The 27,475-nt window shown below is 39.6% G+C and overlaps 1 protein-coding gene across 1 annotated transcript; it reads left to right on the top strand.

Annotated features, from left to right (window-relative positions):
- Positions 1-5,762: 5,762 nt before the first annotated feature.
- LOC124256245 (myoglobin-like) lies at positions 5,763-24,848 on the top strand. The gene is made up of 15 exons (XM_046690211.1): positions 5,763-5,917; positions 8,993-9,088; positions 9,778-9,897; positions 10,441-10,559; positions 11,144-11,158; positions 11,793-11,892; positions 15,706-15,823; positions 16,609-16,660; positions 17,446-17,509; positions 18,568-18,643; positions 19,690-19,791; positions 21,440-21,536; positions 22,009-22,079; positions 22,701-23,502; positions 23,779-24,848. Exons 1-14 carry the CDS (start codon positions 5,843-5,845, stop codon positions 22,754-22,756), a joined length of 1,161 nt encoding a protein of 386 aa, XP_046546167.1. The 5' UTR covers positions 5,763-5,842; the 3' UTR covers positions 22,757-23,502; positions 23,779-24,848.
- Positions 24,849-27,475: the final 2,627 nt, after the last annotated feature.

The following is a 27,475-nucleotide window of genomic DNA, read 5'->3' as shown; positions in this document are numbered from 1 at the left end:
GCGTTAAAAAACAAACAACCATTTCTACCAAATTAAGCTGGCCGGAGATAAACTTAAATACTGTTCAAAGTTACGTTAAACCCACTGGCATAAGCAGCAACAGTGAGAATTTACCGAGATAGTGTGTACAGGCACAGAGCTGTGAAAGCTACAGCCTTGATTATCCGCGAACCTCATACCCCAAAGTAGTAAGTAAATAGGATACTGTCAGAAAACATTTTCAAACAACGAAATATATTAGTTAATAACCCTTTTCACCTTTAACTGAGGTTGAAATAACATTCGTCCTTTCAATAAATTTACAGGTATAATTTAATAGTTATTGGAAATTATTCACAGGTTATATTCAAAAGGGGACTCATTTCACAAATTCTTCACAGAGCGTCAAGACTAGCGTTCATAGTCGGTGGGGTAGTCTATCGAGAGACAGAGTTTTTTATTCAGTAAAGGGGCCACAGGCCCATTATACATCAGGTGTACAGAATATACAATCATTAGAGCACCATACAACATCATGAGAGCTGCACAATCATACATTTGTGGGTACGAAGACTGAAAGAAATTTATTTCGAAAAAATAGATATTTTGCAAGACAATTTATAACATAAAGTATTCTTTGATGTAAACAACTGAGCTAATTTCACTTCAGATTGATATATGTGATAATATTTAGGGAGGATATCATTTCTTAATTTCCCATAAAAAGGGCATCCCAGGCAAAAGTGATATTCATTTTCTATATTAGGTATGATACACAGCGGGCACAGGCGATCCTCCGTTTTGAGACCTAAATGTCTACCGTACTCTATCATCAAATTGTGGTTTGAGCAACGAAATCTACTTAAGAAGATTCGAAACTGTTTTACACTAACACTATCGATATAGAACTCAAAAGCTACACCTTTGAGCCTACGATACAAATCCAATTTCGAAACAAGTGTAATACGAGATGACCACAACTGGTTATCTATATCAATGCATCTTTGCTTAAATGATGATACAGTACAACCAGAATTATTGAGAATTTAAAGATTGTATTTTTTTTTTCACTCATTACTCACGTATTAAATGTGAATATTAGCAGAACATAACTCCAGATTCAAAGACAGGTGAACAGTTAGTATTTTGTCAGGTCACCATGGGCAGCAATGCAGGCTTCAATGCGTCGGGGCATACTACTGATCAAAGAAGTTAGAAAGTCGTGGTCCATGCTGTCCCAATATCGGACCACCTCTTCTTTCATTTCAGCAATATTTGTCAGATTTTTCTTATTGACACTTTCCTTCATAAGTCCCCAAACATTTTCTATTGGATTTTGGTCAGGGCTATAGCTTGGCCAATCTAATAATGTCACATTTTGGGTCCGAAACCAGGCCTGTGAATGCTTTGAACGATGTTTTGGGTCGTTGCCCTGCTGGAAAATCCAAAAATGTCCATAGAACACGTGAGCAGATGGAAGTAAATGTCCCTCGAGAATATCTGTGTACCGCTCACTGTTCACATTCCCTTCAAATACACAGAGAGGCGTTGCCCCTAACACAGATATACCACCCAACACGTTAAATTTCGGACTGTACTTTGGGCGATGATACAAAGGTTTTTCAGTTTGTTTGGTCCAGAATGTCAGTGTATTAGGAAACAGCCACACAGAACTTTCATCTGAGAAAATCACATTGTCCCAGTTAAAATTTCCATGCAGTAAGCACCAGTTCAACCTTCGCTCCTTTTGTTCAGGTTTCATGATCGGTGATGGAATTCCTCGACTTTTCTGCCAACCCATTGCATGCAGCTCAGTTCTAATTGTCTCCTTTTTACAGACAGCCACAGTTCCTCTATCAATCATATCCAGCCTTAAGTTTTCTAAACTCCTTCGTTTGTTTTTAGAAACAAGAATACCAAGCCGCCTCCTGTCACCGATAGTCAATTTTCTGGGCCTACCTGCGCCTCCCTGGTGCTCAGTGCCATATCCATTTGCAATATTTTTCAAAACACGATAAACAGTGGACAAAGGGATGCCTGTTCTACTTGAAATCACTTTAGCTGATCTGATGTCCTTGTTATAATACTCTAAAATCAACTTCCTCTCCTCTAAAATATCCATACTGAGGATCACTGAAAATGTCGTCTTCTAGCAAGTAAACAAAGGGGAATGACTCTTCACAAACTAATGAAAAAGGATGAACGGAGTTGTCTCTCTTGAATGAAGCCAAGCACTTGATAGCTGGTCAAGGCTGTTTATACTAGAAATCCAATTAAACGCATTCCTAAAATTCTCAATAATTTCTGGTCATACCATATATAAGTAAAGATATTTCCAACACTTTGACTGGCCCACACATTGCCAAAACCATTACTGTACAAAAGAGATTTCACTTTAAAAGCCCAACAATCTATACCTTTTTCAGCAAGACAATACTGATACTCATATACCTTATTTAGGATTACATTCTCAACTTGAGACAGGAGGCGAACCCAATATTTAAAGGTCACATGCAACCAAAAAATCAAACATAATTAAAACACAATTATCACTTCTTCATGACATATAATATGCATTGCTGATTATGAAACAACAAATAAACAAAATTATAAGCGTATAATCGCAAATCAAAATTTTGTACTTGGGTTTACCTCCCTCGAAACGAAGCAGCCGGGATACCGAACCCAGTCAGAGCGGGTGGGTGTGCACTCAAGTGTAACGGCTGGTTCATTAGCAGATGCCGCCTTCACGGCTCATTATGTGTGTATATATATAGATGTTGGGTTTTGTAAATACATGCTTATTTTTTGTGTATAACATTTTGCAATCAAGAGACATCATAACATGTCATGTGTTCAAGTATCACACCTGCCTGTCTGTGTAATAACATAATGTGACAGAGACCGAACTCGGGCCATAAATCAATGCGTTTTGTTTATGGTGTATAGCCTGATTGGTGTTAAGTTCAAATTGCATGTGGTCAGTGATCGCAGTTGTGTATTGAATATTGTCATTAGCAGACAGGCAGGCAGACACACAGGTGTCAATAAAACAAGACATTGAGTTTTGTCTGTGACAGCGACATATCTATATCACAGTTAGAAATTGTGTCAACGCTAAATAATTACATTGCTTTTAAGTATCGAACTGAGAAAGTGACTCGGTAAGAAGAACGTGTGGTGAAATAGACAAATGAAATTATATAAACAGTTTATTTACTGTCATAACATATAAAAAGCTCTCGCCTGTGAGATATCAACAAAACATTATGAAAATAGCTCACACCAAAGCCTTCACCGAGTATTCACCAGACAGCCCGCTTCCAAGTTGCGCGAACCTATTTCACTGCGCACGTGCTATGAGCGCAGCCCAACTGTTGAAACCCGTATTCCCCAGAAAAGTCTGGGGAAAATTAGTGAAACGTTTGAACTCCGATTTCGCGCGTTTTTTTTCATCGCGTTATTTTTCAACTTTATAAGTTGAATTTGCATTTTTGACGCTTTGTTTCGTTAAGTCCATACCGAAAGGTATCAGAATCTGCAAAGTTGTGTCTTACGTTGCATGTGACCTTTAACAATCTTAATGTACTGGTTTCCCTTTAATAAATAACGATCAATTGTAGTCTAGTGGATAAAGCGTTCCGTGTGCAGCCCATTGTCTGGTTTATCCCGCTGTGATGTTGCTGGAATATTGCTAAAAGCGGCGTAAAACTAACCTCACTCACTCATACTTTAACAGGAACCTGACTGTCGTAGCATGAATATCGTTTTGTGAAACGGGCGTTAACACATTGATAAATCATTACAATCACGAAATTGTTTCATAACTTTGCAATGCCTTGAATCAAAGCGACTGAAACATGTGAAAAATGGCAAAACCTACAACGTCAAGGTGGTTACTGCGTCAACCTGTCCACGACTACGGTGACAAACTCAAACAACTAAACACAATTGCAAACAACCGAGGTGACCTGCGCAGAGAACCGGATGTACTAAATCAAACTGCATTAAATCATTATCCCAAACAAACTCAAGTGAAGGAGATGAAAGCTTTGTTAACCGACAGTCTGTCTCTGCAACCATTTAAAGTGCAGAGTTACAACATCTAAAACATGAATATTTATTATTATTTTTAATTTATTTATATTTCTAAATGACTCACTGCAAAACCGGTCTGATTAACCTGAACCTAACATTATCCAAGGAATCTCGTACAACACGTCGCTGACAAATCCGCTTCACTCAATGTTTTATAAATATATCAGAATGATTCAGCTAGTAACGCATACCATTGATTGCAAGGAAAATAATCTAGATCGATATTGGCTCGCATGAACATGACGACGTACTGGACAGTGTCTCTTCAAGTAAACGAGTGTTGTGTTTCGCCGCTTTTAGCAATATCCCAGCATATCACGGCGGAGGACATCAGAAATGTGCTTAACACGTTGAACCATGTGTAGCGTTCGAAATTAACGTCGGTCCTTAGGCCCGAGACCGACTGAAATCCACTCGGACCCACAGCTTTTGTTTTCTGCAGGTCCTTATGGCCGACAGCTTTTTCATCCTCAATTACTAAGAGTATTATTTTTCAGAAATATCATTCAGTAACTTCTAATGTTTATCTCGATCAGCAACTGCTGTCTGTAAGTTAAACGACTACCATTTTCGAGGAAGCAATTTAGATCACTGAGATATGATCGTTTAACCTCGAACAAGCTATCCTTTAAACCTTTAACTCAGTTTGTGACTTGTCACAATTTTTGTTTGTTGGGAATTACTTATAATGTAGCTAAAATATTGGGCCTACACATTCTGATCAGTACCTTGTTATGGTTCTGTGTCATTAGGGCCTGCAGCTCTTCAAGGTGAAGGGCAAACACTGACCATGTGAGAAATCAAGCCAGGCTCTTCGGGGGGACGAGCGAACTGGGCTACCCTATCGACCCGTGTCTCTTAAAGACACCAGCATGCATTGTTTAAACGGTTCAGTTGATTCAGCTTCAGCCTTCAGCCACCCTTGCTGAACAGGAACGGGTATTTGGGCTTGGATGAACAAGAACGGGTATTAGGACTCGACTGTTTCAATCCGGGACAGTGGGGTACAATGTGTGTGTGTGTGTGTGTGTGTGTGCGTGCGTGCGTGTGTGTGTCCCGTAGTGATATTGCCGGAATATTGCTAAAAGTAGCGTAAAACCGTACTCACTGTCGTTAACGAATAGTACTGAGCCTAAGTTTACTTAGACTGGGTTTTTGTGATCAGAAATCTAAATAACCGTAGTATAATGTTGGAGATTCAACGTTGAGTATATGAGTGCTGTCATGTATAACCTTAATTTGTTTGTTTGGAATATTTTGTTGTAATAGTTATACTATATGACGGATGTAAGTCGTCGTGTGTCCCACACAACACAACAACCCCCTCCCCCCTTCTCCAACTACCACCACCACAATGTAGCCCGTGTCTTCTTCACTTCACGTCTGCTAGTGCGTGCACAGGCTCACGCCATACCCAAGATAACGCTATCCGGTATTATACCTCGGCCTTAGTAACAACCGCTTCATTTCTCGGGTGTGTTTTCGTTAAATAACACGCCATACACATCAAACACCTTGTCCTACTTTCCCCTAAACTATTTTAAGAATCAATAATATTCCTGATCAGGGCCAGTGATAAAAACAGAGCAGAAGGTACATGTATATATATATATCAATGTTTACTTATACGGACAGGCTTGCGAGTGTCGTCATTTCCTATTCATGCGTGTTTTTTCACATTACCAGAAGCTAGCCCTTCGCCTGGATTATTTAAGCGAGGTTAGATCTCACACATCCACTGTATGTGCTGGCGGGGAGATCGGGAATGGAAATGGCTCGTTTAGATTTGACCGAATACGACATTTCCATGAAGACTGGGTTCGTTCTGGAGGAGCCACTGGTAAGTTGTGTAGACTTGTTACTATGATGGCAGTTACTATGATTGTTATGAATATGTGCTTATATCCTATCGTGTCATAACGTCTCGTTCAAACGTCGTTAATTCAAACTGCCAGTTTGCGATATCGATATGACAATTTCACCCCTTGTGTAACATGTCTTTCTTTAACATAAAGTACAGTCATTTCAAATCAAAACTCTTCTCAGAAAGGATTATCAACAATACTTTTAAGCATAGAAGTGTTAAACACACTTGAAGATATAATCCCATAATTATATCCACCGTCTATTATTAAAGTTACATCATTATAATAAAGATAAAAATAATAATTTTATTGTGTTAATGTCTGAAATCCACATGTTTCAAATCGAATTGACCCGAATTTTTCATATTTCATCATTGAAACTTGCATCAGAAACTGATGAAACGATTAAAGGGATTTCACGAGATTCAAGGTCATTCAAAAACTAATGTATAGACTGGTTTTGTGATGCATATCTATTCATGCTATCTACATTGAAGAATGCGCCTTGATAAGAATAATGATTAGTAATGTAAATGAAATTAAATTAAACGGATACAGATATTGTTCCATTAAAATATATTAATTAATTATTTTTCCATTGTTTTTATGTTTAAAAATAATGGTATACCTGAATTTCGATTATTCCTGAGAGAATAGATAAAGTTTTTAATGTAGCTATAGCGTTTGTGATATACCGGGGAGTAACGGTGTTCCTAATTTGTTGAATGCGAGGTGAAAGCCGCCCAGCTCTGATGCACTGCATGTGCACAGACAATTCACATGAAGCGATCCCTTTTCACTAAGCAGTACCGCTTTCAGGACAACAGTACCCGTGATGATCCGGGTTAGAATTGGCCTTCAGCAACCAATGCTTGTAAGAGGCGACTAACGGGATCGGGTCTCATCGTATCCCAATTACGTAGATCGATGCTCATGCTGTTGATCACTTGGTTCTCTGGTCCAGACTCGATTATTTACAGACCGCCGCCATATAGTTGGAATATTGGACTGCGGCGTTAAACAACAACCAACCAACCATTACTACGCCTAAAGCACAACAAATGACATTGCTATCGTGTATAGTTGAAAGTATTTCGTACAGTGAAAGACAGATATACCAACCAACCAGATTGCACATTGTGGATACTGGATTAGACTTGTCTTAAGCAACCCATGCTTGTTGTAAGAGATGACACGTCATCACATAACAATTGCATAAATCGGTGCTCATGCTGTTGATCACTGGGTTGCCTGATCCAGATTCGATTATTTACAGGCTGCCGCCATATAGCTGGAAGATTACCCAGGACGTTGGAAATGAAAATAGTTTATTTATCAACTGAAGCGACATTTATATGCTCAAACATGATGATGAAATTTCCACCTCAACAAATCTAACACATTTCAAGACTTTGGATATGTGCCCTCTACAGCCAGAATTCTATATATAACATGTTGAAGATAAAAACCTCCGACAAGTACCATGCAAATTTAGAATATGTCTACACGATTTCAAAGTAAAAATTGCAAGGAAGAGTAAAAATATTGAAAATGTTAATATTATTTGCACAGATTGTTATGATTACAGCATCGATGATGAATATATACTTAACAACATTAGAAACGCACAACAGTAAAATGCACCGACGATGCTCAGATATCATGAGTACATTTCAGTCTGACGGCGATATTTCGTATTATATGGGTGGTGCGTTTCTAATGTTGTTCAGTATATATATTCTCTCTATAATTGTACTCTAGGACATGTGGCCATACTACTGAATAAACGATTGATTGATTGATTGATTGATATTGCTGATTGCGGCGTTAAACACCAAACAAACAAACAGCAACGAAAAAACAATACAACAACAGGCGGTCTCCATGCGAGATCCGAAAATGTAAGTGAAACTACATTCGTCTAAATGTTCCAGTTTCAATTCTTCACATCAAATGATGGCATGTTTTCATAAAGTGTTGGCGTAGGTGAATGCTGTTTTATGCCGCCAGGTACATCATGACTGACATTAGTTACCATTTGAACTAAGTCACATTGCAGTTTTGGGGGCGAAAGCCATTTATAATTTACACAAAACTGGATATATTTCATCACCAGGAAAGTTTCATAAACTGTGGGACAAAACAATCTCTACCTCTCAGTTGATTTGATCATATGTTTGATTGTCAGTTAACTAACGATGTTATGTCTGAAACATTTAATGTATATGCGCTTAATGTGCACGCAAAGAATACTTAGACTTGGATATATTCTTGAAAATAATAATAGATTTTTTAAACTAAAGTCTTTCCAAACTTAAAGAAACAAGCGGACACCACACATCTGTTGATGGGTACCTTGGGCATTACTTTTTAAAAATCAATACATTTTGTTCTTTCGACTAAACACACTTGAGGATGTAATCCCTACATAACTATATCCACTGTCTATTATCAAAGTTAAAAAGTAAAACGATATTATTTCATTGCCTTACATGTCTTAAATCTGCGTTTTAAATCGCCTTTACCCAGGAAACATTTCGTCATTAAATGTTGCATCAGAAACTGACTAATCGATTAAAGGGATTTCACGAGATTCAAGGACGAAACATTTAAAGGGATTTCACGAGATGATTCAAGGTCAAACTAATGTTAAGGCTGGGTTTCTGCATAACGTGAATGATGTTTTATGCCGCCAGCTACATCATGGCAGTTATGACCTGCACAAAAGTGATATGTTTCATTACCAGAAACGTTTCTGTGAAAAACAATACATTTTGTTCTGTCGGCACAAAATTATAAAATTTCAAAAATATGGTTGGGGCCATGTGAGTGGAAGTTGATTTCTTACCCCAGTCTTCAGTGAACCAGTGTATTTTTACCTAGCCACAGATGACTAATGATATACTGGGTACAATGTGTGAAACTCATTTCTAGTGTCCCCCGCCGTGAATATTGCTAAAAGCGACGTAAAACTAAACTCACAGGCAGTCATAAATCTCCAATCTTCATCAGCCAGTGAAGCCTAAAGGCATCATTCCTTTCTTTTCCAGACCCGGTTGCCTCCTTACTTCGACCCCTGGAACAATGTGGCACTCCGGTTCGCAGAGCTGGTCGGTAACAAGACTATGAGGGAGGAGGTTCTAAAGGTGCGAGTAAGCCTGGGTGAACCAACTATATAGAACACCCACCCACGTTACGTGTGTTGAGCGCTAGGGAAGCTTTGTGAGTAAATGGGTGTGTTACCTCAGTAACATCAAGGCTGTTCAATGTAAACCCTTGCGTATTTTTAACGGTAAAATGTGGAGCAGAATTCTGTGAATCTTAATTCGATACATCTTTGATGGAACCGAAGACTTGGAGCTGCTATATATCAGTGTGTACAAATGCGTATCATTCTTTGAAATCCCACTGAGGGGTAGCCGAGTGCGTAAAGCGAATCCGCTAAGGACCCGGGTTCGAATTCCCATAGATGCACTATGTGTGAGTGAGTGAGTGAGTGAGTGAGTGAGTGCGTGAGTGAATGAGTGAAAAGGGTTTTCGTCTGGTTTCAGGTACATTTCCGGGGTTCACCGAAGATCCAATCATGGTTTTCCCACCCTGATATGGTTTTTTTAATGTTTGACTTCTTTGAGTGGCATTTTAGAAGTTGGAAGTCAGATAGAACAAGTATATATGGATGACAACTTCTTTTATTCTAGGGCACGACGTTTCCATACAGGTTCTTGTATCGTTTTCAAGTATGAAATCTACTTGTTAATGTTGCTGAAGACGACGTATGACGAAACTGATTGTAACATCTGTAACACATATATAACTGTTACCTGCCCCACTGCAGCTGCCTGTGCTTGACATCGACCGCCTGTGTGGGATGAAGGAGGAGAGACTAGCCCATGTCCAGCTTGCGGTCATGACATCAGGGTACCTGTGGCAGAATGGACTTCAGGATGTCCCAAAGGTCAGACACTCGCAAACAAGCTCAAAATCATACCGCTCACCTAGGAGTATGAAGACCAGTTAATCAGCATCGGCATGATTATATAAATATACTGATTAATAAGCCGCATGTTAGATGAGGGAATACCGTATGCTGTATGCTTCAGTCAATGTTCAGATTTTGTTATAAGTACCTTGAGTGAAACCGCGTGCCTGGATAATTGAAATAATTATTAAATTTCAAATTAATCTTCACTTTAAATCTTGAAACGTATTGGTTAAATTTCCCCGAAAATAGTGACCTATTAAAGTTTGATCTTAGAGACAAGAATCACCTCCTTGTAGAGAATGTCCAAATACTTCCAGCCTCTGTTAAATACCAACATACCTTTAGAGACAATGTCTAAATCATGCAATGACGCCAGCAATATCGTCATATATATCATAACATATATAAGTACAGAGCAGAAGTTTTCTATCTTTCGTACAGATGACGAAATCAAAGAATAAATGATTACTTCGTAAGGACAAAATTAATAATACGTTTAATCATAATCAATTGCAGGTCCTGCCCAAATGTTTGGCTGTTCCCTTATATGGGATGTTTGAGAAACATGGGTTCCAACCGGTAATCACATACGCCGATCTGTACTTGTCAAATGCCACACTGAAGGATCCGAATGCGTGAGATATTGCTTTACTTTGTAATTGGATTGTATTCAATCGTATTTTCATTAATGTGCGCACCGGTGAAGATCGGGATTAGAATTGGTCTTCAGTAACCCATGCATGTCGTAAGAGGCGACGAAAGAGGCGGTCAGGCTCACTGACTTGGTTGACACATGTTATCGTATCCCAATTGCGCAGATCGATGCACATGATGTTATTCACTGGATTGTCTGGTCCAGACTCGATTATATACAGACCGCCGTCATATAGCTGGAATATTGCTTAGTGCGGCGTTAAACAACGAACAGACATAATGTGCGGCTAACGACTAATTCATGAATTATTAAAGGAATTAAACTTAATATGTAATTTTTGAAACCCAGAATGGTTATGCCTATTAAAACCAGAATTTCTCCTTTCATATATCATTCGTATCACGAGTCGAGATTCGAGTGCTCGTGTCCTTCAAGAATATTATGCCTTCTCACGGAAAGCGGCGACTGGTGCCGATGTGCAATTTATCATTATCATGTAGTTGTAAGCAAGGGGTTTTCACCCACACTCGTCATCACTCATTATAACCAAATGATCTGTTTCAGGCCTGCTGTTATCGAGTAAGTGAATTCTTCGTTTCCTTTTGAAAGTTACCTCTTCTTTCTCATCTGCAGCTGTTACACGTGAAATGACAATACGTACGTGTGTGTGTGTGTGTGTGTGTGTGTGTGTGTGCGTGCGTGCGTGCGTGCGTGCGTGCGTGCGTGTGTGTGTGTGTGTGTGAGGAAGAAATTTGACGGATTTAATGACTTTGCAAAACGCAACAACATATTACCAGTTGTATCGTTGTATAGTGTATAGTTACCATATGGTGATGGGTGGTTTGACGCTGCTTGTGTTGAAAAGGGAGCACATTTTAATATCAGATACCGAACACAGGTTGCGTTTGTTTGGGCAAACGTTTTAGTAAAAATATTTATTTAAGCTAACATGACAAGTACGTTTCAAAGTGGAGGGTGGCTGTGGGGTAGCCTAGTGGTTAAAGCTTTCGCTCGTCACGCTGGGGACCCGGGTTCGATTCCCCACGTGACGTTGCTGGAATATTGTTAAAAGCGGCGGACAACTAACCTCACTGTTTCACTCAAAATGGAGGTATTCGGCTCCGCCCAGTAGCCAGTTATGATCTGACATGAATAGCCTTTCTGTGAGTAGCTAGTTTGAATAGCATTGTTGAAATCTATGTTTCATTTGCAGGAACCTCGCCGCCATTATCGACATGATGGGAGGGTCGGAATGGCTGTGGTTCTTCGCCGTGGGGTTAAGAGTCGAGCAGGACTTTGCAGATGCAATGCAGGTAGGGTGATTAAGGAGACATGGAACGTCGTATCGGCAATATATATGAGACACTGTGCTAGTCTCGACGTCTCCGTGAAAGGAGTGAGTGAGTGAGTTTAGGTGCACGCCGCACTCAGCAATATTCCAGCTATATGGCGGCGGTCTGTAAATAATCGAGTCTGGACCAGACAATACAGTGATCAACAACATGAGCATCCACCGTGAAAGGAAAACAATGAACATTGGCAAACACTTTTAACTCGATATGTCGTTGAGGACGAAGGTATATTCCGTCAGGTCTGTACAGACCAAGGTATTAATCTGATATGTGTTTATCATCTGTGTCCGATATAGTGTCCAAGGTATTAATCTGACATGTGTTTATCATCTGTGTCTGATATAATGTCCAAGGTATTAAGCTGACATGTGTTCATCATCTGTGTCTGATATAGTGTCCAAGGTATTAAGCTGACATGTGTTTATCATCTGTGTCTGATATAGTGTCCAAGGTATTAAGCTGACGTGTGTATATCATCTGTGTCTGATATAATGTCCAAGGTATTAAGCTGACATGTGTTTATCATCTGTGTCTGATATAGTGTCCAAGGTATTAAGCAGACGTGTGTATCATCTGTGTCTGATATAGTGCCAATGTATTAAGCTGACATGTGTTTATCATCTCCTTGTCTGATATAGAGTCCAAGGTATTAAATTTACGTGTGTTTATCATCTCTGTGTCTGATATAGTGTCCAAGGTAATAAGCTGACATGTGTTCATCATCTGTGTCTGATATAGTGTCCAAGGTATTAAGCTGACATGTGTTTATCATCTGTGTGTCTGATATAGTGTCCAAGGTATTAAGCTGACATGTGTTTATCATCTGTGTCTGAGATAGTGTCCAAGGTATTAAGCTGACATGTGTTTATCATCTCTGTGTCTGATATAGTGTCCAAGGTATTACGTTTACGTGTGTTTATCATCTGTGTCTGATATAGTGTGCAAGGTATTAAGCTGACATGTGTTTATCATCTCTGTGTCTGATATAGTGTCCAAGGTATTAAGTTGCATGTGTTTATCATCTGTGTCTGATATAGTGTCCAAGGTATTAAGTTTACGTGTGTTTATCATCTGTGTCTGAGATAGTGTCCAAGGTATTAAGCTGACATGTGTTTATCATCTCTGTGTCTGATATAGTGTCCAAGGTATTAAGCTGACATGTGTTTATCATCTGTGTCTGATATAGTGTGCAAGGTATTAAGCTGACATGTGTTTATCATCTCTGTGTCTGATATAGTGTCCAAGGTATTAAGTTTGCATGTGTTTATCATCTGTGTCTGATATAGTGTCCAAGGTATTACGTTTACGTGTGTTTATCATCTGTGTCTGAGATAGTGTCCAAGGTATAAAGCTGACATGTGTTTATCATCTCTGTGTCTGATATAGTGTCCAAGGTATTAAGCTGACATGTGTTTATCATCTCTGTGTCTGATATAGTGTCCAAGGTATTAAGCTGACATGTGTTTATCATCTGTGTCTGATATAGTGTGCAAGGTATTAAGCTGACATGTGTTTATCATCTCTGTGTCTGATATAGTGTCCAAGGTATTAAGCTGACATGTGTTTATCATCTGTGTCTGATATAGTGTCCAAGGTATTAAGCTGACATGTGTTTATCATCTCTGTGCCTGATATAGTGTCCAAGGTATTAAGCTGACATGCGTTTACCATCTGTGTCTGATATAGTGCCCAAGGTATATATAAGCTGAAATGCGTTTATCATCTGTAGGGCTGTGTATTGCCCCAAATTTGGTATTGCGATATATTGGGATGCACTCTTCTGTATTGCAATATGTATTGCAATTTATTTATGAAAGAACAATTATTGAGATCTGTCCACTTGGTAATATTCTTTTACCTTCAAATTGAATCACAGTATATGTGAGTAAACATTGTGCATTGTATAGCTTCTTTCAAAGTGAAAAAAGGAAAACGCAGAACATTCTTCTGTTTTTATTTTAAACCAGCAGGGATCGACTCTCACTAAAAAATTTAACTGGCCCTGCGGGCTAGTGGATTTTGTATGTCACTAGTCCTTTCCCAAAATTGCTAGCCCTACGCTTTAATACTATATAAAAACTTTCAACAAGTCTTTATTTATAATTCTTTATACCGGTAATACCGTGCAGCCCGAATCATCTGTGTCTGGTTATTGGTGCTGTACATATTTGCCACATGCACCCAGTGATTAGGTATCAGGTAATACTGGCTTAGTGTTTCAACAGACCACTTTACCCATCCAGTGCTCTATTTTATCGCGTTTATTAAATAAAGTGTATCCTTTTTCATTATCAATAAACTCTCTTTACAGAGAGACAAAAGGCTGATTCATAGAGATGTTAGTTGAAGCACATAATCGGAGATTTACAAACTCTGCTCCCCGAAACCCTGGTCGACTTTGTCAAGATGAAACATTTATTTTTAGCTTGTCCCACGTTCAATAACGCGCAAATCGAGGTCGGACTAATGTTTGTGTAGCGCAGTGTACGTTTTTCCATTGTGAAAAAAGGATTTTGCTAGAGAAGACAGGGTGGAATGGACGCCGAGCTATGTACAGCAAACAACATCAGGTGAAAGAAATTCATGTCGTGGTACGAATTAGACATTTGAAGCCTGTGTACACTTGAACCCACCGACCGTTCAGGTCATTACCATAGTGTGTGGCAAGGCACACCCGGTATAACGTGTTTGCTACACAGAGGAGGCAAGTGTCCGAGCAGAGTACAATTTAGATAAGTGTAAACATAAAATAATAGTGAGTGAGTTGGGTTTTACGCCGCTTCAACAATATTTCAGCAATATCACGGCGGGGTACAGAAATGGGTTTCATACATTGTACCCATGTGGGAAATCGAACCCCGATCTTTGGTGTCACTAGCGGACACTTTAACCACTAGGCTACCCCATGCCCCTCTTTTCGTGTAGTCAGGGACCAAATATTAAATGTTTGGAGAGACTTGGATTTTCATGTCACTATTGTAAGGTGACACACCTTTTTCTGGGCCTTCGACGTGACGAGCGAACGCTTTATCCGCTAGGCCACCCCACCGCCCCTATAAATTGATAATCGTGTGTAGGTTAATACACAGGACTAACGGCAAGGTACTCAAATTTAGCATGCATAAGCGATAACAGTATCACGTCTACATGTACCGGGTATTTGTTTTAATTATTTGTTGACAGTTTCGTTTCAGTTACATTGATAGTGTAGGGAATGCTTGTGTTGGGTCACTCACAGGCAAATTGTAGCGCAAATAGGGTTTGCGCAACAAAGAGAAAATTGGTCACTGGGTCAAACAAAGGGTCACTGTATCAACCCTCTACTGACGGGAGCATGGGACTGTCTGTCGTCTAAGGCCTGAAACATTTGATCGTGGGTTGGAATCCCGGTTCTCCCCGAGTATATTTCCAGGTTTGTTAGCACCCTACATGCTGGTTGGTTTCCCCAAGTGGGACATGTCTAGGACCTGCATCGCTAGGGTTTTACTCCTACGTGGCGCTAGGAGTGAGTGAGTGAGTGTGGTTTTACGCCGCTTTTAGCAACATTCCAGCAATATCACGGCGGGGGACACCAGAAATGGGCATCACACATTGTACCCATGTGAGAAATCGAAACCAGGTCTTCAGTGTGACGGGAGGCCGCTTTAACCATTAGGCTACCATAAGCCCCATGACGGTGACATAACTGAAACACTTTCCAAACCAGACTCCTCACTCACTCACTCACTCATTCACTCCAAGAAACTGACTGTCGTGTTTTATGACATTTACCAGGCGTTCCAGAACGTCCTAGATGGAACCGACGAAAATGATGAAGAAAAGATCGCCAGGTCCCTTGACGAAATATCAGACGCTGTCCTCAACATGCAGAAAACGATGAAACGGTTTCACGGTAAATGTCTATATATAGCCTCCGTGTCTGACCCACGGGATGGTCACCTGACACTTGTTATTAACAAATAAATGTGCTGTAATTAACAACTTATGCCAAAATTAGTTCTTAAATGAATACAAATGAATACTAAGGTATCACTATGCCAGTACATATTAGTGTGGCAGTACACATTCAGAGGCATTATAATACAAGAGTAGTGGTTGTAGCAATATAGACAATGGCCGTAATATTGACTTGTCAACATCAGTGATCCAACTTGCAACTAGGGCTAGGTAGGTTCCATAGCCAGTTCCACTTATGAAGGCAAGAATAAGATGCTAGAAAATTCTACACTAAGGCAGATGTTTCTACAATATTCTGTGGGTCAGAACACGGTGGCAGCCTCTAGAACTGTCTAAATATATCGCAAGTCTAAATATAGCACATCCAGTCTCCTTATTGAAATCTACAGGTAAAATGTATGACAGGTGAAAAACTGTTGCACAGGGAATGACACACCCACTAAACAGCTGGAAACTGTGTATTTTACCGGACCATGTTTACATGCACATCGTGACAAGGGCTTGCATCAAATTGGCGTGTCTGAACTAAATTCATAACACTTTCTGAATGGAATAATCATTTTGTAAATCCGTACATCACACAAGTTGGATCCCCAAAATCCCAAAGTGGAATGTTACTACGTTGATAATAGTATATATACCGACATTCACTGTGATTATTATCATTTCGTTATATATGGGGCAATGAATCTTTATCAAAAATAATCTCTTAAATTTCAGAAAACCTATCAGTAGAAGGCTTTTTCCCGAAAATGACGGTTTTCTACGGCGGGTAAGTTCATTACGAGGCCTGTCCCCCGCCGTGATATTGCTAGAATATTGCTAAAAGCGGCGTAAAACCTCACTCACTCATAACGACGCCTTACCTGTGAAGATCCGGGTTAGAATTGGTCTTCAGTATCCCATGTTTGTCGTAAGAGGCGACTAACGGGATCGGGTGGTCAGACTCGCTGACTTGGTTGACACATGTCATCGTATCCCATTTGTGTAGATCAATGTCCATGCTGTTGATCACTTGATTGTCTGGCCCAGACTCGATTATTTACAGACCGCCGCCATATAGCTGGAATATTGGAGTGCGGCGTTAAACAACAACAAACCAACAAACCTTTACTACGCCTAAAGCACAACCAATGACATTGCTATCGTGTATAGTTGAAAGTATTTCATACAGTGAAAGACAGATATAATAATTTTGACATCTGGACAAGGGATATATAAGGTGAAGTGAAACAGTTATAATACAATACTACACCACATGACGGAAGCATTTGCGCATTTCCTTGATAATAGGTTGCGTTGGTACCTGATCCGAATATACAAGGTTGGTCTCCCCAAAACAATCGACGTTTAATGTGATCGTGCATCGTCCCATCCCGACAAAATGCATTCAAATGTTCAATAGTTTACATCTAAATAACGTTTTACAACGATTTGCACATGCAGCACACTGTTATTCACATGTTTTGACTGCAGTACAGTTATTTATATATATTCACACCACATGATCAAATTGAGATTTCCCATTGGACAATAGTCTTCTGTTCTTGGTTTCAGGTACGGGGAACTGGGGTTGCATGAAGGCCTTATTTTTGAAGGTGTTAAAGACGAGCCGATTAAGGTGAGAGAGTGAGCGAGTTTAGTTTTACGCCGCTTTTAGCAATATTCCAGCATTATCACGACATTGGACACCAGAAATGGGCTTCACACATTGTGCCCATGTGGGGAATCGAACCCGGGTCTTCAGCGTGACGAGCGAACGCCTTAACCACTAGGCTACCCAACCGCCCCTTATTAAGTGTGGTGTAGAAGACCGACCATTTAATATGTTCAAGAATACTTGTTTCTGTATGTTCAAGCATACAAATATCAATGAAAAATATAAGATCCAATTCTTTTTTTAATAGTTTCTGGAACAGTCCTATTTTAATTGTACACTGGGATATGAATGTATTGTCTGACTTTGTTTACTCTGGAATCAGCACAGGGATTTCTGAATTACTGCCTGGAAAGGTTCGCAATTTGCACATTCATAAAACTAAGGAGGTGATATTGGATTTTTTGTCATTTTCATTTTGGTTTTCAAATGCAGTTAATCCGGTTATTTTGTCTTGTAACAATGTATGGTTCAGGGTATTCAGATTCCAAGCTAATGTAACAGCACCAGTGTGAAAAGGAAAGCATTTTCGCTTTGGCCGCAAACTGTCTCGGCACGTGGTGTCTTACTTAGATGGAGAATAGACTATGCGATATCAACCTGAATCTTAGCTATTGATCAATTTCACTCATTGAGAATAGGTTTCATGACAATAAATCATATACATGTATTTAGATTGTACTTCCTTCAGAGAGAGGGGCGGTCGGGTATCCTTATAGTTAAAGCGTCCGCTCGTAACGCTAATGACACGGGTTCGATTCTCCACATGGGTACAATATGTGAAGCCTATTTCTGGTGTCCCCCGTCGTGAAATATTGCTAAAAGCGGCGTAAAACTATAATTACTCACTCCTCCAGACAGAACCATATTGTAAAGAAGCTTCACTACTACCCTGCTATAATAACGTTGAATAAATCCACACGATTAGACATTAATGTTGCTGTATAATGTTGAATATATGTTGTTATAACATACAAACATGTCAGTCGACAAACAAATGATTCAACTGTCTCTTGTTTCAGGCCAAAGGTGCCAACGCTGGACAATCGCCAATACTCAAGGCTCTCGACGCTCTGCTAGGAATAGAACACGAGGAGAGTGAGTTATTTCCCTTTATATATCTGTTGAAGCTACACAAATATATCTCCATGGATGCAAATAGACACATGGGTAAAAAAGAAATATATATAAGGTAACAAATATTTAACCGCTTCAGTCATAGAACGGAGCGTCCTTTATTGCGTCAGCTTAACACTTTGTAGAAGTGCCAAGTTTGTCCATATCTGAACCCATATTCAGCGGATCCTGCTACATCTGAGGAAGCAATACCACGATGCATTTGGGCTCAATGCCCTCTATGTAGGTGGATTTCTGGTAGTACTGGAAAGAGCCACTGGGTTTGGGATGCATCGTAAGTGAGTGGGTGAGTAAGTGTGGTTTACGCCGCTTTTAGTAATATTCTAGCAATATCACGACGGGGGACACCAGAAATAGGCTTCACACATTATACCCATTTGGGGAATCGAACCGTTTACTTAATAAATCTTTTGACTGGGCCTGTATTAATTTCTTTTATCGTGTGAAACCACCGTCCCGATATGAGATCTTATTGGGTGTCTTAAATTCAATCTATAACGATAACGCTCTTCCCAATGTATATCACTTCTGAATGATTCCAGAGTTGCGTCCCTTGGAAAGCCATGATCTGGTTGGGTCGGTTTTGTTTCTTGGTTATGAGCACCATACCATGCTCGTTGGTTTCACCTGCATCACTTGTTTTGGTTTCGAACTGGGATCCTTATTTAAAGATAATTTTCATTTCCAGAGCTTGTAACACTTATTCCGTCATAGTTATAGTTCTATTCAAACTGCATATTGCTATGTTTTCCGATTATCATGATCTGAACTTGGCCTAAATAAACAGTACTATTTAAAAGTAATTGTTCGAAGTAAAGAAATAACAGGGAAAATATATGTTATTATTATTATAGGGAATTTATATAGCGCACATATCCAGGCAACTAGTGCATGCTCAAGGCGCTGGTATTTTTTCCCTCGATCATTGGATGTCAATCTCAACGGCACATCGTATCAATCTCCTCTGAGGAGTATACATGTTAAAGGGTTGGTTGTTGATGTTACAGAGAGGCATGCATATACTGAGGAGATTATTACCTATATGGTACCCAAACACGGGCGCCTCATACGGGATTTGCGCAAGAGGCCCAAACAGTTGAAATCAGTCGGTAAGTCCTTTCATTTGAGTGAGTGAGTGAGTTAGGTTTTCGCGCTTTTAGCAAAATTCCAGCAATATCACAGCAAGGGACACCAGAAATGGGCTTCACACATTGTACACATGTGGGGAATCGAACCTGGATCTTCGGCGTGATAAGCAAATGCTTTAACCGCTAGGCTACCCCACCGCCCCTTTTCAGTTTTCAAGACGAGATGTTGTTGATGTTACAGAGAGGCTTGTTGAAAATAGAAACATTTAAGAGCAAGATTATAGGAGTGTGACTAGTTGAAGTGCGGAATAGCACCTTGTTCAATACAGAATCGCAGCAGAAGAATACCCAGTCTTGACTATCCTCAAAAACAAATCCTGTTTTGTGTAAAGCAATAATTGGCTGTGATGATAATATGAATTGGTCACTGACAATCAGTGATGGCACCTGGTGTCCGTTATCAAGATAATGTATGCATATGCAGGCTGAGAGAAGGCTGTTTGTTGGTTTGTTCCGGTTTCAGAGAGCTAGCCCACTGAAGAACCATCTGCAGTTTAACATTGCCTCAAACACATGACGGACTCCCACCAGGCTCCTGACTAGTTTCACTCATGTCATCGTATCCCAATTGCGTAGATCGATGCTCATGCTGTTGATCACTATCATAAGGGTAATGCTAATTTTTAGGGCATTAACATTTGCAGAAGCCCGAGGTCTTTCCATTCAGTTGAAAAAGACCGAGGGCTTCTGCAAATGATAATGCCCTCAAAAATAGCATTACCGTTATTATTGCTAAAATACATGGAATTTGTGTTGAAAAGAAAAGGGAACAATGAAGGAATTTGACTGTGAGTTTACCCAAATCAACTTCTGACGGGGTTGACTGCCCGAATGCAATTACATCATCGAACAATTCAAGTGACGTCAGAAAGTGACGATATTCGACCTTGGCCTTTGACAAGACCATAGCCTGCAACATGGTCCATCAACAGCCTTAATAGTGTTAAGGTTAGCACCAACAAGAAAGCCAGTATTAGCGCTATTTAAAGCGGGAAATCGGGTTGCTTTGACTTGTTTGACCCAGAATATCTGCCAGTCGAAAGCCAATTAATGTCGAATGAACCGTAAGCCCACGCACCCACTAGTATGACTTCACTTGACAACAGAACTGATAGTGGCCCGTCGTTAAGGTTGAGCGGTCCAATATCATTTGCAGCGGTCCAATATCATTTGCAGCGGCCCACAAATTTCTGATATGGGAGGTCCGTTTCATGATAATTCCATGTATTTTAGCTATAAATTGTCTTTACCAGACTCGATTATTTACAGACCGCTGCCATATAGCTGGAATATTGCTAATGGTCCGTTAAACAACAAACCAACCAACCAACCTCTCACAAGGAGCTGGCACAACTAAAATATTGTTCACGCCTTTGGAAATACGGGCATGTATAACACAATATTTGGGTAGAATCTTGCAATGATGTTTCATACCATTAAAATACACTTCAGATATTATTTTAATGTTGTCAATTTTTTTCTAAGTTTTATGACGACCGTCCTGAATTTGAAAATTATCAGTAAATATACTGTTTCGGATATATATGACTAATATTCACTGTAATGCTTCAAGATGTTTGTACAAATATGTAAACTTGTGTGTATACAGTTGAATCCAGCAGCAACACTGACCTGCAGCAAGCCTACAACAACCTGGTCCAGTCCGTCCTCAAGTTCAGGAACTACCACGTGCAGATTGTGACCAAGTGAGTCAACGGAAAACAATCCAAACAAATAATCAGTAGCGTAGTCCTCAAATCTGACGCCATTGTGACGCAGTGCCATTGCTTTAACTCCGCGAAATCATGATTTCCTTTCATCTGCGCATTCGTGGATCATCCACTCACCCTTATATTATTTTTAAGCATGACAATCATGTGAAACCAATTATGTGAAGATATATTTCACCAATATTATTAGAATTGTTTCACGAATTAATTAATTTTGTATTTTAAGTGTACCTCTCACGATTTTGAAGTGTCCACCAATGATGACTTCATATGTGCCAAAACAAATCAAGCAGAACTTTATATGGTCCCCAGGGAGTTGAGATTGATATTGACATCCAGTGATTGAGGGAAAAACAAAGCGCATTTGAGCAGCTGAGCTGGATATCGGCGCTTTACAAATGTTAGTATGTATGTATGTACGTATAATCACTGGTTATTCCTTTTCAAGGTACGTGGTTCAAGGCGTGAAGAAGAACTTCCCACCAGAAATGAAAGAGAGTTTCCACCCAGTGCAGCAATGTAAGTTATAGCGCTCATGGCGTTCTGGTGTTTTATAGGCTAGGGGTTTTAGTTAGGATTCCATGTGAGAACAAACACACAGCAACATATTCTTGTCATACATCAGGATTCTGGATTAGGGTAGGTCCAGGGAACCTATGCTTGGTCACACCATAGAGATTCAAAGTTAGAGTAGGTCCACAGCAGCCTATGCTGTCATACCGACGGATTTAAGGTTATAGTTCTCAGCAATCATACTGGGCCTTGATTATCGAAGCTCTCTTAGCGCTAAGGTAGTCGTAAGTCAATGTCAATGTATGGCACTTAAGACTATCTTAGCGCTAAGAGAGCTTCGAAAATCTAGGCCCAAGTCATACAGTCCAGAGAAACCAATGCTGGTCATAACAATATTAATGAAATACAAGGTTAAAGTAGGTCCTCGGAAACCCATGCAGGTCATACCATGTGGATTAAAGGTTAAATCAGGTCTGCAGCAACCTATGTATGTCATACCTTCGGGTTAGAACAGTTCCACAGCAACAAATTCTGGTTCTGTTTTGTTATAAATGTTTTAATTATATATTTTTCGGCAAGTTCTTGTTTCAATATGATCCATGTGTTTTCTTTCCACTATAATTCCAGTTATCATTAACTATGTGAAGGGGATGAGAGATGACTGCAAGACTGGGGCAAGCTGAACCTGTCAGCTGATTTGAATTCGTCACCATGGCAACTTGTCATACATAATTATTTTAGGAATACTAATTACACATATATTGTTCCTACTCTTACATTCGAACACCTGCTACTTTTATCCACCAGATAAACTGTCCTTTGTGTGATCGAGGAATATATAGCATGAATTTATTTTTAAATATATATGTGACATTTGATGCTATAAGAATTACATATCTACCAAAGATATGCATCGCTTACATTTGAAAAGACCAAAAATATCTTTTTAAATGTCAGTTTGTGACAATTTTGCCACAAACAATACTAAAGAAATATAAAATAATGATGCCTATTTATTTAGCATTCGTACAAAAAAAGTGAGCATTTATTAAAGTGTATAAAATGATGAATATTGCCTCCATAATACTTATATTTTGGCATATGGTCTTCATACTGAATAGAGGATAGTTAAAGAAAATCATGGCGGCTGTTCCCAAGGCCATGATACATGAAGTACTTGTTCAGATTATTAAAGACAGATGTAAAAATATCTGTATTTACTCTTTTTGTGCATTATACCTCATCAACTACTTTATAACATAGACAAATAAAGTTTCCTTGTATTTTGATTTCTTGCTACAGATGTGTCTAAAATGGATTAAGTTTTTTACCCAAAACATGTTTTGCCAAGAATGTATTCACTTGACCAAATGCAGTCATAGGGTGCCCTTATCAGCATTGACATTGACAGCATTCAGATCTGGTTAAGGTGAGGTGAGGTGAAATTGGGTTTTACGTCGTGCTTGAGAATATTTCGCTCATATGACGACGTGCATGCATGAATACCCCACTCAGACACATTATACTGACTCCGAGCCGACCAATCCTTGTTGTACCCATTAATGCCGAGCGCCAGACAGGGACCAACAAGTACCATATTTTAACGTCTTTTGGTATGACGCGGTCGGGGATCGAACCCACGACCTTCCGCTCTCCGGGCGGACGCTCTAACCACTACACCACGGAGGCGGTAGATCTGGTTAAGGGGGGAGAGGGTATTACAAGGAGGAGATGTTTTCTTATCACATCAGGTGTCCATCAACATTCCACATTATACATCGGAAGCAGCCTACAAAGCACTAGTGGTGTGACGATTCATCGATACGCATCGATGCATCGATCCATGAGCCGCCGATACAGTGAATCGAAACAAAGTTTTACATTGTCGTATATCCCGATACGATACTGCAAATATGCCTCGATACACGATGTTTAACTTTGACTATTCCCGAATCGTGATATCTGTCAAGAAAAAAAAGACTTATTTTTGTTTGATGATTAAAATATGTGCTTACTTATTTTCCCTTTATAAGTAAACGTTTTCTCGGAAATTCTTGCGTCAAGAATTGTGTCAGACATAGCGCTCGTATGTTCTTAACATTCACAAAGTCTGTGTATAAAATTAATCATTAACATGGAACCACGCTTGCGGAATTTGACGAAAAAGTTTTAAATTGATTTTGTTTTGATCTTAAGGTGTTTTATAGTTGGTCTCAGCATAACAGGTTTTAGTATCGTTATACGTATCGTATCGCCACCCTTCTATCGGGTTTCGTATCATATCGCAGCTTAAGTGCACAATACTTTGACAATATATCGTCGTGACTACAATTTTAGTATCGTGATGCTTGTTGTATGCCAATACCAGCACTACAGAGCACTCAGCGGATTCTCATCAGAATGAGTTTAGTTTTACGCCGCACTCAGCAATATTCCGGCTATATGGCGGCGGTCTGAATTATTCTCATCAGAAGACAACATTGTTCAGCAGAAGATAATCCACTTAGGTAACCTCATTCTTTATAATGCTGTGGGGTAGCTTAGTGGTTAATGTGTTCGCTGGTCACGCCAAAGACCCGGGTTCGATTCCCCACATGGGCACAATGTGTGAGGCCCATTTCTGGTGTCCCCTACCTTGATATTGCTGGAATATTGCTAAAAGCGGCGTAAAACTAAACTCACTCACTCACTTTATAATACCCTGCATCACCGGCGAGGCTTCATGGTAGAAGAAACTCCATCCTCCATATTTAACACATATTTACAAACATTTATCCTCGATCTGGGCAGCAAACGGATTAATAATCTCCATATGTCCCCATATGAAAATATGCCTCACTTGGCACAATATTCACACAAAATATAATGCATTACAAAATATTTAGTTTATATGTTTTTGAATTAACTTTCAGTTTCAATCTTTTTTAGAAACTGCATGTAGATTTATGTTGTTTTTTAACCTAGGTGCTTTAGCAGTTTTATTTTGAAATAAAAATATATATTATCTCATCTGGGGTTTTTCCACTTATATAAACCCTAATTTACAAGTTTGTGTGTTGTTTTATGTTTTACTCAGTGATGAGGTAGCTGTTTAACTGAGTCTGGACCAGAAATTCAAGTTGCTGACACAATGAAAAATCGATCTATGAAATTGGAATACGATGATGTAATGCTAGGCCACAGTTTGGCATGAGCACCAACTCAAACATTAAGTGATTATCATCACTAGGCAATATGACAAGAACCATCATGTCAAACACTTTATACTCTCTTAACATCTCTCTATACACCACTCACAAAAAGTTAAAGAAAGACCAATATTTTGTATGACAACATATCTGTCATGGCTGGTGGATACTGCCACAGTGAATGAGTGAGTTTAGTTTTAAGCCACACTCAATCGAGTCTGGACCAGACAATCCAGTGATCAACAGCATGAGCATCGATCTGCGCAATTGGGATTCGATGACATGTTTCAACCAAGTCAGCGAGCCTGACCACCCAATCCCGTTAGCCTGACCACCCCACCCGATCCTGCCTCTTACGACAAGCATGGGTTACTGAAGATCACTTCTAACCCGGATTTTCACGTTTGGATAGTGCCACACATAGCCTTTCCATGTGGTGTTTCTTTTTAACTTGTCTGGGGTACAATACCATACAATGTAGTGAATGTTCCTTAGCACTAGTCAGCAATACTCTTGCAAATTATTGTGTCCTGTGGGTAATCAAGTCACCATCTGTACCAGGTCAATAACATAAAAGCAGCTCAAGCATCAAATTAAAATGAGAAAATATTAGTTACATTCATTAGTTCATCCTACAACGAATATATATTTAATTTAGATTCAAGGACACTAATAATTTACACAAGACGATACCTAGTCACGATTGCAATATTAAATTTAAATTGGTACCATCTGTAACTAGGAACAGTATAAAATATCATGAGCAGTCAATCACCACACTGAGTCACTCAGTCTGGTCACACATTCAGAGACCAGTCCTGTTTCACTGACTTACATAGAAGGAAATAATATATGATTATTGGCAGACAAGTGTCCAAAGAATAGTAATAGTAATAGTCCGCTTATATGGCGCTCATGTCCAGGCACATTGCCTGCTCACGGCGCTACGTACATTACTATCCTCGGTCATAGGACACAATCATACTTTCCGATACTTTTTCAACTCCCTGGGGACCATGTAGCCATGCTGCCTGTTAGGCGCAATGAACTAGACACTCACATTGCCAGCACATCCTCACGGGCAGCTGAGTGAACTGAGACAATGTGGACTGAAGTATCTTGTCCAAGGATACTACGCAAATGTGCCCACCTCGGGAACAGAACCTAGGTGCCTCCACCGGGGATCGAACCCGGGCCTTCAGCATGATAAGCAGATGCCTTACCACTGCACTATTGCGCTCCTAAGAATGTAGTTCATCATTTCAACTATTATTTCTAAGTTTTAAAAAAGTTATGCACTTGTTTCAGCTGAATAGCATAATTGAGCTCCCGAACATAAAACCTTTTACAACCCCTCTAGTGCCTCATCTACCTGACGGGTGGGTGGGGTAGCGTAGTAGTTAAAGTGTCCACTTGTCACCTGATGACCCGGGTTCGATTTCCCACATGGGTACAATGTGTGAAGCCCATTTCTGATGTCCCCTGTCATGATATAGCTGGAATATTGCCAAAAGCAGTGTAAAACCATACTCACTCATCTACCTGACCAGTGTGGATTAGATTCCTGTCTGAAAACATGAATCCCTGCCAGCTTCCACCACAAGTCCCAATTCAAGAATGGAGCATTTGCCTCCTTCAGGACATTTGTCAATGATGAATTTTGGACACATGCGAGTGCATTGAATATTGTGATAAGTTCTGCTATCTTTGCTTCTGACTATTATCTTTGCATTGCATTGCCAATTGGTGATTTTAAACCTCAGTATACTAAAACTGTGTTTCCATATACTTTGTCAGTTAATTACTAATCATGTGAGGCCAATTACCAATATCATAAACCCCTACAGATTCGGGTTAGAACTGGTCTTCAGCAAACACAAGCTTGTTGTGAGAGGCAACTAAGTGATTGGGCAATCAGGATCGCTGACTCATAGTATCAGAATTGTGTAGATTCATGGTCATGATGTTAATTACTGGATTGTTTAATCCAAAATATTTACAGACTGCTGTCATTCGCGGTAATATTGTTGCATGCTTCCTTAAACAACAATCTACCAACTGATTTCACAATTTCACTCAGTGCAAATTTGTGCAGTTTCTTTCTGTTTAAATATAGAAAACACCTCTTAACAGCATTGCATACAGTGAACCTATTTGCACCAGAATCAAAACCGGTCCTTGTATTTCCACAAATAACAACACTGACAACAAGCA

This window comes from Haliotis rubra, unplaced genomic scaffold (genome assembly GCF_003918875.1).
Source record: "Haliotis rubra isolate DU_JTF1 unplaced genomic scaffold, ASM391887v1 Scf620, whole genome shotgun sequence".
Classification (NCBI taxonomy): domain Eukaryota; kingdom Metazoa; phylum Mollusca; class Gastropoda; order Lepetellida; family Haliotidae; genus Haliotis; species Haliotis rubra.
Note: the sequence above shows the minus strand (reverse complement) of the source record. Positions and strands in the feature narration are given on the sequence as shown.

What these genes read in the sequence shown, in the direction of transcription:
- LOC124256245 (XM_046690211.1), top strand. Translation starts at nt 5,843, where the DNA reads ATGGAAATGGCTCGTTTAGATTTGACCGAATACGACATTTCCATGAAG. An exon ending in GACTTCAGGATGTCCCAAAG is followed by an intron (nt 9,898 to 10,440) that starts GTCAGACACTCG and finishes AATCAATTGCAG; the next exon opens with GTCCTGCCCAAATGTTTGGC. An exon ending in ATGACGGTTTTCTACGGCGG is followed by an intron (nt 16,661 to 17,445) that starts GTAAGTTCATTA and finishes TCTTGGTTTCAG; the next exon opens with GTACGGGGAACTGGGGTTGC.